Here is a 14,737-nt window from a genome sequence, read left to right on the forward strand (position 1 = left end):
GTGCTCACTGCCCCCTAGTGTGTGTGTGTTCACTAGTGTGTATGTGGTGTTTCACTTCACGGATGGGTTAAATGCGGAGGTGAAATTTCCCCGTTGTGGGACTAATAAGGGTCATTTAAACGTAATGTTGTAGTAGTAGTAGTAATAATAATAATAATAATAATAATAATAATAATAATAATAATAATAAATAACAACAACAATAATAACAATAACAGGTTGTAGTAGTATATCTCACACTTGCTTTAATCACATACTATGAGGATCACTAGTCTTTCACACCCTTTACTTATTATTATTATTATTATTATTATTATTATTATTATTATTATTATTGTGGTTGTTGTGGTCATATGATGAAGTGAAGCTTGGACTTTGTCTGTTTCTCACTCTTTTCTCCACTCTGTCTTTCAGGGCTGTGGGATGCGAGGGGAGCAGAAGGAGGAGCTGGAGAACCTGCGGAAGCAGCACGACCTCCTTCAGAAGATGCTGCAGCAGCAGGAGCAGCTGCGGGCGCTGCAGGGCCGTCAGGCCGCTCTGCTCGCCATGCAGCACAGCGCCGAGCACGCCATCGCTGCTATGGACGACACCGGTAACACGGAGCGTCTAATTCGGCGTCACGTTTCGCTGCACAGCTCGAATTGCAAGCTTTTCCTGCAGTGCATGAGTGTTTTTCTCGGCCTGCTTGGTTGTTTAAGCGCGTTCATTTAAGCCCATTTGTGTCTGCTTTTCAGTCGTGACAGAAACTACGGGAAGCGTGTCCGGCATCAGCATCACTTCAGAACTTAACGAGGAGCTCAATGACCTGATCCGACGCTTCCACAACCAACTGCATGACTCCCAGGTACTCTGCGTCCAAATCAAACTTGCCTCTAGATCTGGAGTGTTTTAAGCGTTTGCATTAAAAGTAACTGCCTAAATGAGTCATGACCACTTCTGTACTTTGGAGCGGGTGCACGCTGTACAGCCCATGTGTCAAACGCAAGATCAGGCCTGCCACACAATCCTGTCCGGCCCACAACAACAGTCTACAGGACAGCGGTTAGACCTCAAGTTCTACATAACTCTATGCAATTCCACACCAGTCGTATCACCAAACTGCATTTCAGCTTCAGTTCAACCAGGATAAACACTTAGTCAGCTCAGCAGCTCAGAAACTGAGCCCAAGTCTTAATGAACCTGCAGCAAAGAGAAGATCAGGTGTCTAGTTCAGGCAGATAGGTAGGTTTAAAAGACTGAGCTCCTGGGAGGATTTAGAATATGTAATAAGTGGTGTAACTATACTGTCCTACAGTGAACTCGCCTCTTACCTTACATGCTAACGAGCTTCAGCAGCGTTAAATCACAACTGCTCAGAGCTACAGTGCTGAGTCATATTTTAGTATTGGTGCATTCCCAAGCAACGAAAGTGAAAGAAAGAAGTGGGTTCATCCGAATTATCCTGATTTAAACGAAAGAAAACTGAGGAAGCTGTGAGGCATTGGAAAGCGGGAGAGTCTTTCCAGGCTAGCTGTGTTTAGCAGCTCACTAAATAGTCACTCGCACAGAACAGCGAATTGATGATAATGTGGATCAAACAAGACACAAAAGCACAGATTTCAGTTTAAACATGCCTAAAAGGAGGACTCCGTTTGTCTGGCATCAGTTATATTGCGGCTCAACCCTTAAACCACTACGATAGAATAGAGAAACCCAGTGATCTGCTAGCTGGTGTCTGAAAACTCTGATATACTCAGACACGGATGTGGTAGGACTGGTGGCAGTTCTTTCTTTCCTCTGTTTGGTGAGTGTTCGTCGTGTTCTGGCCATAAAGGATCGTTTAAAACACCACCCAGAAGCAAAAATCAGCCTTTGAGCTTCAGAGAAATAATGATTTGACATTTATGGCGATATGTATCGGTGTCGCTATCCAACGATATGAATTTTGTTTCTCTAACATTTTTGGGCACATCGCACAGCTCTACATGATGATGATGATGATAGTAATTAATTTGTAGTGTTATGTTGATTTTAGGAGCTCGTCTACTTTAACACTGTACTGTTGTTTCCCCCCCTCCCTCTCTCAGGCGGTCCCTGATAACAGGCGTCAGGCTGAGAGTCTCTCTCTCTCCAGAGAGGTGTGCCGCTCTCGCACTACCCACAGTCCTCGGGGACAGCTGCCACCCGCCGCCGCCGCGTCCTCTGCTAGTGCCAAGCTCACTAAACTGCAGGAGCTCCAGGACAAGAAGCAGACAATGGACAAGATCCTACAGGAGCTCCATTCACTCCGAGACCAGACGCTCAACAACAGCTCCTGTACGCTTTCAGCAGTTCACCAGCCACAGAGTTGTCCTGACATTTAAAGCGATAGTTTGACCCCAAATTTGTCAGCCAAGACATGTTCCAGCGTCCAGATGTTGCTTATTTAGTTTCGGCCTCGAGATATAAGGAGAATGTAACTGTAGTATCTCTAAAAATGAGTTTGTTCATGTTTGTAGACGGGTGTTTAGTGCCGTGTCTGAAACCACATAATCAAGACTATTAGTCTGCGTTTACACAAGATAAAAGTGGCTCAAATCTGTGTTTTTTTTGTTCACATTATCTTTTGAATGTGATCTGTATGCAACATCAGTCTGAACAGATCAGCTCCTGAACCGACCCACATGCGTCACGCGGCTCATCCAGAGGCAAACAATCACGACTGCCAGCGACCGTCAGTCGCTCCCAGAGGATCAGTTTCATCTTCACCAGCATCACAGGAGCCATCCTGAAGCTTCGCTGACTGACAGCTGGGCTCATCACCCAGAATGTGTTTGAAAAAGGGCCGCGGTCACTTCTTTGGTTCGTGTCCTCGGAGTCTTTAAACTTCGCTTTTAGACTTTTAACTCGTTCTCCTACAGCCGCGTTCGGACGTTGCTTTTGGACGAGTCTCTTCTGGCATAATATTTCTGTACAAAAGCTCATTGTGAATGAATTGTCGAGTTGGATTGGCATGAAGTCCCATGAATTCCAATCTGGCTGATTCATCTGAGTCGCATTGCCGCAGATCGGATACGTATCGGGTGTCGGTGCCACGTATGAAGACGTCACAAATCTGAATTGACTGTCAGATTCCGTGTGTTTATCTGTTCACGCTCTGATTTGGGCCACTTTCACCTGCTGAGTAAACGTAGCCCTAGACGTTGCTGAGTTGAGGTAAATGATGGTTTTGATACGCAGTTAGCATAATGCTAATGGGTTGGATTCCTAGCCTCCGGTACCGTTTGGGTTTGTAGCTCCGGTGCGAAACTAAAGAAGCAAGTTTCAGACGCCGAGCGTGTCTTGGTTTGACTACCTTTGTGTTAAGGAGATGAAGAGTAAATTAGACTTTTCCCTGAAATGTAGCTTTAACATCAATAGCTACTTTAAAGGAATCTAATTAACGGCCTCTTTGATCTTATCTGTCAGTTTTTTCTGATCTCATGCTTGTGTCTGTGTGCTCGCTCCCAGGCCGTAGCGTGTCTCAGCGAGCCGTGTGTGCCGGAGTATCGGAGCGTCCGTCAGTGTTGGGGCGCGAAGGGAACAGCGCCGGTGCAGCGCGACAGGAGTCGTCCTCTTACGATGATGACGGCCATCCAGCTGAAAAACTCAGGTACTGGAACAGCAGTGACAGTGATTTACTTTGAAGTTGCTGGTGACTTTTACATGACCGATCTCTGGAATATTTGCACTATTTTGAGTTTTAAGCCTTTTTAATACTTAGATGTCAGTAAGTTACAGGCGTATTTTTACCACTGATACTTGGGCTTTGCACCATTTACACCTGCATCCCTCGCTCCTATCAAAACGAACATTTTGCCGGTGATCATTTCTGAGAATTCTTATGAAACCTGTTTAAACCTGCTGGTATCAGTTGAAGTGCGTGTGTGTCCACGTCGGCCTGTGGAATGCTTTCCGTTTTCCATCACTATATAAAGGAGGACTTCCTTCACTGTCTGTGTTTACATGCAAAGACTTTTTGCCAATCCGATTGAATTCATTCCGATTCTACATTAATACCGAGGTGTTTAAATTCTCACTCTACCCAACAATCCAATGGAAAATTTTCGTTTACATGCTCACTACAAGTAATCCGATCCAAAATTAGGAACCTCTTAGTGTAGACGAGAACCTCGTAGTGTAGACGTTACCATGAGCGAGCATCACGTGAGTCCAGTCAGAGTGAGATGAGCAGCAGTGAGCAGTGCTTGTGTTTTTAACTGCTTTAAAACGACGTCAGACTCAGGAAAACATCCTTATTAAAGAAGGCCGAGAGGAAGACGTCGTGTTCGGAGACACAAGCTGGACGTCCGTCCCGCCGCCGTCTTTTAAAGATCAGAGCATGAACCTCGTCTCCTCTGCAGACCAGTTTCTGCTCCGCCGCGTTGAACCGTATAAACTCTCACTGTGACGCGACGCACATGCAGAACGGACTGAAACTTTCCGATAGGGAATGTAATCGGATACAGGCGTACAGGCAGGATTACCCACCTCGATCAATCAGATACTATTTCTATCCAGAATGGCCTCAGTTGGACAAGTGCGTTGATGTTCTTTATATTAGAATTTGTTAGACTGCTGTCTTTGCCTGTCAAATGAAGGCAGCAGCAACACTGAGCAGTCAGTATTAACGGAGAAGAGCAGGTTAACCAGCAGCGACGGTCACGTTTTTTTGCATCAGCCTTAAAGGATCAAACGGTGATTTAATTCTGGTGTGAATATCCCGTCACACAGGGCTTAACGTTCTCAGCATAAGCTGCTCTTACTTTTCTGAATTGTGCTTTTAGTACAAGCCTGTACCTTTTCTTTATCACAGAAAAACTGAAACCTGGCTGTAAAAACGAAAGTCTCTCTCTCTCTCTCTCTCTCTCTCTCTCTCTCTCTCTCTCTCTCTCTCTCTCTCTCTCTCTCTCTCTCTCTCTCTCTCTCTCTCTCTCTCTCTCTCTCTCTCTCTCTGCAGGAAGCTCAAGGAGGTGCACAAGAGGCTGAACGAGCTGAGAGAGCTGGTTCAGTACTACGAGCAAACCTCCGACATGATGGTGGACGCAGTCAATGAGAATGTAAACGACGATGAGGAGGAAGCAACGGAGGATGGGTCCCTTTTTGAAGCGATGTTTGACTCTGAGCAAGAGAACAGAGAGCCGGTCACTACCATCAGGTACTGCAGCAACAGAAGCCAGAAGATGGTGGCAGAATATCGGTGATAAAGCCAGGTCAATTAGGAGTGAAGATGCACTGTGTAGTAGTTAATGCATCGCCGAGATCAGTGGAGCCCACCAATCACGAAACATGTTACTGTTGTCGCCGTTTGTACTCAGTGAGTTGGCCAGCTTGCTAGTTTTTTTTAATAAGCTGATGTAAACTACAAATATCTAATTTGACTGTGGCTTTTAAAAACGGCCATCAGAAACGCCTGGAGCGATGTTTGATGTACTCTACTGCACCAAATCCAAATAGTCTGGCTGCAGACACACACTCTCAGCCTGGCATGCACCACCAGCCTGCTGATTACGTCACTGCCGCTCTGCCAAGAGTTGCGCTGAATGGATGTTAACATTGCCTTACTGATAATAAGGTAATTAAATAAGGAAAAATTCAAAATAAACCAAGCTGTTCAGACATGAATGTCTGGTTTATTCACAGAAAAAAACAAAACGGCTGCTGAAACTCAGGAAGGCCAAACTGAAGACGATCAGAGGCGGTTATGAAAAACTATGATATTGATTAAAATAGAGCTTCAGGAATCCAGGAGGTTGAGAAACGTACAGTCACGACCTCCTAGAAACCTGACGATGAAGAGAGCACCAAGCCGACGACGCTGCGGGCACGAAAACAGAGCGTTGCCACGTACGTTTTGCAGAGCCATTCGGAATAAAACCTGATGGATTTGGCTTGATGGTTGCTGTGAAAGGTCATCAGGAAAACACAGAATATTATGAAAACCACCAGGAACCAACACTTTTAATGGGTTCTATGCCTTTTTTCAACAGGAAGTACGTTAAATGTACCTTTCTGTCTGTGTGATGGATCACCACACCAAGTCACTGTGCTGTTCGGCGGCTTCTGCCGTTGCGGCGGAGAGCGCATGCGTACATGATGTCACCAGGGCTGAGAGCGCAGGTCTGCAGACCGGATAAAGAGGATTGATCGTTTTGTAACAGAACGTCCAGTTGGTCCGTGTTCTTTAAGTACCGATCCACCGTTTGCTCAGAGAAGCTAGTTGTTCATCGCAATAACAAATTTTATTAAAATGTCGTCTTATTGCCCTCCTCGACTTCTGCATGTGTTTCTGTGATGACTGAGAAACGTGTTTAACTGAACTTGTTGATAAGGGGTGTGTGTGTGTGTGTGTGTGTGTGTGTGTGTGTGTGTGTGTCAGGAACCCAGCCCAGCCGCAGGCTGCAGGTAACTGGATGGACATGAACACTCTGACCAACGCCTGCAGCAGCTCCAACAACAGAGACGGACGTCTCAACTCTGACTGTGAAATTAACAACCGCTCTGCTACGAACCTGCGCAGCCTCAACATCCCTTCTGCTATTGGTCAGCTTTCTTTAATCGTTTCTCTTTTGTTTTTTGTTCATTTTATGTTAACGCCTTGTATGTATACAAACACACTGTATAGTTAAAAATCCCTGGAGATTTTTCAGCTAAAAATCCATGAAAGAGCTCAGTGTACTGTGTGTAATTCAGAGTTGTACCACAACAATCAAATCTAATTGATCAAATTGTGAAATGTCATGAATTTGAGTGTGATGGACTTGTTTATGTCCCTTCTCGTTTCAGAGTGTCAGTATAACAGAGACGGCCCTTACAACGGCGCAAAGAACGGGAACGGTGACGGAGACGAGGGCGAGGAGGATGATGGCGTCGAGGAGGAAGTCGGCGCGAGGCGAAGGAGAGACAGTTCGGGTTCAGGCTCGAGCCGCAGGAGCAGCATCGGCGAGGACGCGGAGTTCGCTCAGAAGGTCCACCGCCTCCAAACGGCCAAGCAGAAACTCCGACAGCTCCAGGAACTCGTCGCCATGGTGCAGGTTAGTGCTGACTGATGGGTGGTTGCTTAGCAACAGTGCTTATCCTATTTTTTTTATTATTTTTTTTAAATACATGCTGTTGTTACTTGGTAGGCGTTATGGAAACCATGGGTGGTGATAACTGGTGATGTGTAGGGGTTTGAGAGGGCACTGACATGTTGTGATGCCTCGATCTGAAGGTGGTGATCCAGCTGGATCCATTTTAAAGTGTTAGAATTGGTTTAAACCGGTTTTGATTTGAGCATAACGACATTATTTATTTATTTTTTTACGGAAAAAATATTTTTTCGGATGTTTTCAACAGTAAAGGTTTAACGGTAAGCTTGATATGTTGTTCGTATTGTTTGTAGTGTAAATGGTTCCTCCAGTCCGTTGTACATGTTTTTTATTGTAAAATAAATATTTAACCGTATCAACATGAAGGCCTCGGTTTACGGAGATGATGCTTGCCTGGCTTCAGCGAACAAAACGAACAGCCGCAGACGTCACGCGGAGGCTTTGCTCACCGTGTTTTCCACACGGCGGCTGGCCGAACTCCGTGGTCGAAGACGCTACGTGGCAAAGCCTCTGATTGGTCGCTTAAAAAGAGCCGTGCCATTAAACAAAGACAACTTTGAGGAGCTTCGGCTTTGACGGACACACTATTTTCGCTCTGTTAAATAAACAGCGCACATCTAAATGTTAAGTGTGCAGTTTGGTAAGTTGGTACTAACTAGTCCGAAGCGCCAACACACGTTCGTCACCTTATATTTAGGTTCGCAAGAGGACGAGGTCGGAGGCGGCTTTTCTATTCACCAGCTTCTTGTTTGAATTTTCTGGCTTACCTTAAATGGTGGCAGCATTCTGAACTCGGACGTCGGCGTAGTTGGAGCTGTGAAAGAATCGTGTTCCAGCAGCCGAGAAACTGATCATGAAGTGTCATAGCGTCACGTGGAGCATCTGCGACAAGCAACACGGAACCGCAGGAAGAGTGCAGGGTTGTAAGTTCGCGAAGGCGCTTTCAGCTTCACGCAGCCCTCACGAATTTCGTTTGGCAAGAGGTGCTGAGGCCTTAATCGTCAGATAGGAATAGAGTCTGGGAAAGATATAATGTATGAAACAAATATTTCATGTATAATATAATTCGCAGCTTGTTTACTCGGCTGTGTGTATTGTTAGCTTTTTGGAAAGGATGGTAATCAAGAGTGGCTTGTTTTTGATTTGTTTGGCTTCCTTTGATTTAAGTGTCGGTTTCTGTGTGTTTGCTCTGCAGAGTGATGATACAGATGGTACTGCGGCCAATGAGGATGAAGGCTTGCACCAGCAGCCCAATAACACCAGAGAAACGGCACCCAAAGCCAAAAGAGAGCTTTCTCTCTCGGACAAGGCCAGGTGTGTGTCCGTTTCTCAGTCCTTAGTGTACGTCGAACAGGAGGAGATCCGCAGGGCACTGGATTCAGATTCCCTTTCAGATTTTCCTGTTTTTGCCTCTTATGCTTAATGTAACAGCTAACAGTGATACCAGTGTGTTCACCCGTTTCATTGTCATTCACTTTCGTTAATTAGTTAGTTAGTAACTCTGTGTGTTCGTATGTGTGTGCATTAGGGAGAAGCTTTATGAGGAGAAGCTGAGGCAGCAGCAGCAGGAGCTGAAGCAGCTTCATGAAGAGAGACAGAGACTGATGGAGATTCAGGGAAAAATACAGGACCTGCAGTGGGCCTGCCCTGATTTACAGGTTCCCTCATTCCTTCTTTGTTTGGATTTAAGCCCATTATTTTGTTAATTTAGCCTTGACCAATTCCACCTGCTAGTTAGGCCTCACCCAGTCGTGCGATGCTACGAATCCGAAGGCTGACGCTTGCCGAGCCGCACAAAGTGCTGCATCCTCTTTAACGTTTACAGCGTTTAGCAGACGCTCTTGTCCAGAGTGATTTGCACAAAGTGCTTTGCCTATTTAGAGAAAGTATCTTTGCTCGTTGCAGATAGGTTAGAGATAAAGTTGAGCTCAGATACTGCTAGTCATAAAAGCCCGAGTTGATGCCCAGTTAAACACGGCACAGTGCAGTACGTTACAATAAATACTCGCTGCTCATTCAAGTGCTGTGTAAAGAGAAGTGGCTGCGTTTGAAGACAGCGAGAGACTCTGCTGTTCGGACCTCCAGCGGGACTTCTTTCCACCACCTGGGTGCCAGGACAGAACCGCGAAGTGTCATGCCGCCAACAAATGCTGATGTTAATAGCTGACACAGATTCCATTAGTCCTACTTTCAGGAGTCGATGACTTGCAGCACTGGCACAGGAGCCATTGATTAAGAGCGACAGCAGAGATCAAAGACTCTCAAGTGCAGTTTACACCATGATCACAGCCAGTATCTTTAGTGACGAGACACAGAGCCAAGTGCTTTCATGTGTTTTTTAGATATCTTGTTCTTTCTGTTGAGTTGAGTGTGGCCTTTAGTTATAGCCTGCAGATATGGTTATCTAACGGTTGGGCTTTGTAGTGCGTCCCATGACAAAAAAGCATAGAAGTAGTGAACTTCTGGCTTAATGTTAACGTTCAAACTATGTAATGAACTTCAGGCTTGCCTCAGTCGGGCCAATAATGTATAATAAATGTAAGTAAGTGGACCACGTTATACTTTAGCCGTATCTGTTGTAGTAGGTTACGTTTGGTTTTTCTTCACTCATTGAAGCCTGAGCCCTTGTTTTTATGAATCGCGGTCCTGTGTTTTATGACTTCATGTGTTGTGTCCATGATTACTCGACATCAGACCAGCCAATAATTACTGACGACAGTTATGGTTTAAACGAATTTGCCACACTTGGAGCGCTCTGTATTCCTCTGTAGTGCAGATATTTGCCTCCATTGTGTCTGTATATTCAAAATATTTCAAAATCATACCAAACATTAAATGAAAACAAATATAAGGCAAATAAAACACACTTAAGCTGGCAGTGCAAAGCAGTGTCTTTTGGGCCAAAGTGCCACCGTGGTTTGAGTTCAGCATGCGGCGCATGCCGGTTAATAACAGGACTCTAATTCTTATTTGTCTCCCATAGTCGTCGATCTCCAGCAGCACCAGCGGCGCGGTGATGAAGAAGCTCCCGGCTGCAGCCTCCACTCCGGCTCCTGCACCTGTAACGGCTGCTTCTGCTGCCAAGAGCAATGCGGCGGTCCTCAAACCCACGACCGAGCCTGCCCCAGTGGCGGTCACTGACAATGAGGTGCGTGGAAGTGGGCAAGAATGGGAGGCTGCAAATCAGTCATACTTCATATATCGAGTATAAAACCTTATCCGTTTTAGACATGCACCAAAGACGCACCATGTAGACGGCGCAGTTTGGCGTTTAAAAGGTTCTTGCTGATGTTGTCTGGATTGTTAGTAATAGTCTTCCCTCATTCTCTCATGTTTTGTGACGAAATAATCATTTTAAATGAAAAGGAAAAAGAAACGCTTTGTTTTTTCAGATGGAGGTTCTCTAACATTAGAAATTTAGACGCCTATACTGTAAACAATGTTACATATACATCCTGGAAAAAGTTGTGGTCTAGTTTCATAGACTAACTAAATCTGGCTGCTGTGAGGATGTTAACATAGCTGGTGAGAATTGACAGAGGAACTTGCCTGGGTGTTGTTTGCACTTGTTATTCTGCTTGTTATTCAATCTCTCTCTCTCTCTCTCTCTCTCTCTCTCTCTCTCTCTCTCTCTCTCTCTCTCTCTCTCTCTCTCTCTCTCTCTCTCTCTCTCTCTCTGTGTCTCTCTCTCTCTCTCTCTCTCTCTCTCTCTCTGTGTCTCTCTCTCTCTCTCTCTCTCTCTCTCTCTCTCTCTGTGTCTCTCTCTCTCTCTCTCTCTCTCTCTCTCTCTCTCTCTGTGTCTCTCTCTCACTCACTCTCTCTCTCTCTCTCTCTCTCTCTCTCTCACTCACTCTCTCTCTCTCTCTCTCTCTCTCTCACTCACTCACTCACTCACTCACTCACTCTCTCACTCTCTCACTCACTCACTCTCTCTCACTCACTCTCTCTCTCTCTCTCTCTCTCTCTCTCTCTCTCTCTCTCTCTCTCTCTCTCTCTCTCTCTCTCTCTCTCTCTCTCACAGCTGTGGTCAGAGATGCGCAGGCACCAGGTGCTGAGGGAGGAGCTGAGGCAGCGGAGAAAGCACCTGGAGAGTCTAATGGCGGAGCAGCAGAGGAGGAGTGCGCTCAGTGACTCCCCCTACAGGAGCGACAAGCACACTACACGCAATTACAGCCGCGACGAGAGGTAAACACACACACTCGCGGTGCCTGCTGTTCCAGCTGTGACCACAGATAAATATACTAGATATGGTCACATAAAGCAGTTACGGTGTTGAAAATTAAGTTATTGGATGATTTTATTTGTCAGAGCTTATTGTTATTTATTTATTTATTTTTGATTAACTGATTTACTGAATTTGTTAGGACCATGGCAACATGGGGTGGCTCCACACAGTGCCCCCTGGGTGAGGAAGATGACGAAGACTTCATGTCTGAGCCTGGGGCAGAGGAAGAGGAGGAGAATGAGGAAGACGAGGGAGAAGAAACCAGCTCCAGTGATGATCTTCACTCATACTCCAACAGAAAACAGCACAGCTCCAGCAACAGGAAGAACAGTGATGGGTAGATACACATACAGACAGGATAGACAGTGTCTGTGTTTACATGTAAAGATTTCCTCCAATCTGATTGAACACATTCCGGTTACAGATTAAAACTGAGGTGTTTATCTGCTCACTCTACTCAACAATCTGATGGAAGTCTCTGTTTACATGCTCACTACAGTGATCAGATCCAAAATTACATGCCTACGTAGAGAACCACTTAGTGTAATACGTTACCATGACAACCATGGTAATGCTTGTGTTTTTAACTGCTTTAAAATGATGTCAGACTCAGGAAAACGTCCTTCACATGTCCTTATTAAAGACGGCCGAGAGGAAGACGTGTTCTGAGACGCATAAGCTGGACGTCCGTCCCACCGCCGTCTTATAAAGATCAGAGCATGAACCTCGTCTCCTCTGCAGACCAGTTTCTGCTCCGCCGTGTTGAGCAGTATAAACTCTCACTGTGACGCGACGCACATGCAGAACGGACTTAAACGTTCCGATAGGGAATGTAATCAGATACAGGCGTTTATAAGGATATTAGTCTTCTGTTTAACAGATTATTTACAGGGTTACCCACCTCGATCAGTCAGATAGAAACTGTATTCCAAATGGCCTCAGTCGGACTCGTCTATTCCGATTGAGCTATTAGTTGGATTATTAAAAGATTAATAGGCTGCTTGTAGACGTGTCTCAAATGGACCAGGCCCAAGCAAAGAGACGATGCATACTGGTGTATACAAAAGTAATTATGATTACTTTACAAAAGTAATGTTGATGTCTATTTATTATTTTTTTGTGCAAATAAGTTAACACATTATCTACAGAGAGCATTTTTTGCAAATTTTAATTGTTACCAAACATTGGAAAAAAATAAAACTTAGAGCTTATTTTTGAACTGGATGTTTTGCGAAGGCCATATTGCCCCCAATAAAATGTGAAATTCAGCAAGCAAAGTGTTATTGTGCGTTGCAATGTGTGTTGACTGCAGAGGATCTGTTAGCTACCTGTTTTAAAGATATTGTGGTATCAGTCTTAAGGGCATAGCAACAGAAGCATTCGCGTGTTGTAAATGGAATTTTTGCGGCCTTTTTAAACGTGTGTATCGCTTTGCCCTCTTTCTCTCTCTCTCTCTCTCTCTCTCTCTCTCTCTCTCTCTCTCTCTCTCTCTCTCTCTCTCTCTCTCTCTCTCTCTCTCTCTCTCTCTCTCCAGCGTGAAGGTTGTTGACGAGCTGTCAGGCCGTCCCTCCCCCCGCCACCCTCGGCCGCAGCACCGTCAGCAGAGCGAGAGGGAGAGGGCTTGTCCCAGATCCGGAACAAGGAGACAGGAGAACCTGCGCTGGGCCGCCGATCTCTCCGCTTCCGAGGGCACAGCACACACTCACTGGCAGGAGCAGGTCACACAGCTGCAGAAACAGCTGGACTTCAGCACGACCATGTGCCAGACGCTGCTGCAGGACCAACAGGTCAGTACAGCACACCACGTTTACATATAATCTGTCATAGGCACTACAGTACTCCGCATCACATACAGCCCCATTTCCAGAAAAGTTGAGCCGCTGTGCAAAATGAAAAATCTAAAAATAATTTTAGTAGTACGAAGACGACATATCAAATGTTTTTTTTTTATATTTGCCCATTTTGAATTGATGCCAACAACACATTGCAAAAAAGTTGGGACAGGGGCAAGACAAAAAAAATGGTGGTGTTAATTAAAATAAGAAAAAAAGCATCTCACAGAGAGATGATAATGTTTCTCAATGTAAAACATCAAAGTACTTTTGCTTTTCATCGTCTACGGTACATAATATTAAAAGATTCTGGAGAAATCTCTAACACTATAAAAAGATCCAGAAACACTGCTACCTTCTCTGGGCCTGAGCTCATTTAAAATGGACTGAGGGGAAGTGGAAAAGTGTTCTGCGCTCTGGCGAATCAGCATTTGAAATTCTTTTTGGAAATCATGGACGCCGTGTCCTCCAGGCTAAAGACCACTCGGCTTGTTATCAGTGCCAAAGCCAGTATTCATGATGGTATAAGGGGGCATTAGTGCACGTGGCATGGGTGACGTGCTCATCTGTGAAGGAATCATTAATGCTGAACGATATATACGTGTTTTGGCAACATGCTGCCATCCAGACGACGTCTTTTTCTGGGAACGCCTTGATTATTTCAGCAAGACCATGACGAACCACATTCTGCATTTGCTTCAAAAAAAGGCTCCGGGTGCTAAAGTGACCTATCAGCAGTCCAGACCGGTCACCACTGATAACATTTGGCACTTTATGAAATGAAAAATACGATAAATGAGACCCTCCAACCTTTTTTGGAAACATGGATGTATGAACTTTCTGTAGACAGTAAAAGGTAAAGGGATTTGGTTGATAACTAGAAAAGCATGAGACTGCATTTTGAGGCAATGCCATCTTAAAATAAAATGCCCCGATTCATGTAAATATTATGGCATAATAGTTTGTTTGCTTCTTTTATCCCAAAATTGCAAGAGAGTTACATTTGATCACTTCAGTCATTGTTTAAACTGTATTTAACTTGTATTTTCTCTCTGTTTCCCAAAGAGGTGTGGTTTTCTTGAGCTTTTGTCTCACTCTGTTTGCTCTGTTTGTGTTTGTGTGCACTCGTAGACCCTATCATGCATGCTGCAGTCAGTGTTGACGGGGCCGTACAACGTGCTGCCGAGCAACCTGGCCTCCCCGCAGGTTCCTCTCATCATGCATCAGCTCAACCAGTGCTACACACAACTCGCCTGGCAACAAAACAATGTCAACAGGTACACAAACGCGCATAATTATGGACTGAGCAAACCGAGGTTCTTGCAGACTGGGATGTTTGTGAAGCTGAATTTCCTTTTGCATTAACAGGCTGAAGCAAGTTCTCAGTGAGCTTCTCCGGCAGCAGCAGCAGCAGCAGCAGTCGTCAGGGCAACAGCAACAGCCGTCGTTGTCAGGGCAACAGCAGCATCAGACTGTAGCTCAGGATTCTGTGTCTTCATCACTGTTTTTCCCTTTTCCTCCTGTCAACCCACTCGGCATGTCTGGAATTGCCAACTTCTCCCAGATGTCTACTGGTGTGTGGAGCTTCTGAT

The 14,737-nt window shown here is 45.2% G+C and overlaps 1 protein-coding gene across 6 annotated transcripts in view; it reads left to right on the forward strand.

Moving 5' to 3' along the window:
- The window catches only part of pcm1 (pericentriolar material 1), a 56,816-nt gene that overhangs the window by 19,298 nt on the left and 22,781 nt on the right, over nt 1-14,737 (forward strand). For all 6 annotated transcript variants that reach the window (XM_037532857.1, XM_037532855.1, XM_037532856.1 and 3 more), the window contains 15 exons: nt 415-592; nt 735-844; nt 2,067-2,295; nt 3,469-3,610; nt 4,958-5,155; nt 6,377-6,540; nt 6,784-7,031; nt 8,284-8,402; nt 8,617-8,746; nt 10,072-10,236; nt 11,110-11,273; nt 11,453-11,650; nt 12,848-13,100; nt 14,277-14,422; nt 14,514-14,719. In XM_037532857.1, coding sequence (XP_037388754.1) covers nt 415-592; nt 735-844; nt 2,067-2,295; nt 3,469-3,610; nt 4,958-5,155; nt 6,377-6,540; nt 6,784-7,031; nt 8,284-8,402; nt 8,617-8,746; nt 10,072-10,236; nt 11,110-11,273; nt 11,453-11,650; nt 12,848-13,100; nt 14,277-14,422; nt 14,514-14,719 — 2,650 coding nt within the window. The remainder of the gene's footprint in view (nt 1-414; nt 593-734; nt 845-2,066; nt 2,296-3,468; nt 3,611-4,957; nt 5,156-6,376; nt 6,541-6,783; nt 7,032-8,283; nt 8,403-8,616; nt 8,747-10,071; nt 10,237-11,109; nt 11,274-11,452; nt 11,651-12,847; nt 13,101-14,276; nt 14,423-14,513; nt 14,720-14,737) is intronic.

Source organism: Pygocentrus nattereri, chromosome 22, assembly GCF_015220715.1.
Source record: "Pygocentrus nattereri isolate fPygNat1 chromosome 22, fPygNat1.pri, whole genome shotgun sequence".
In the NCBI taxonomy this organism is placed as follows: Eukaryota; Metazoa; Chordata; class Actinopteri; order Characiformes; family Serrasalmidae; genus Pygocentrus; species Pygocentrus nattereri.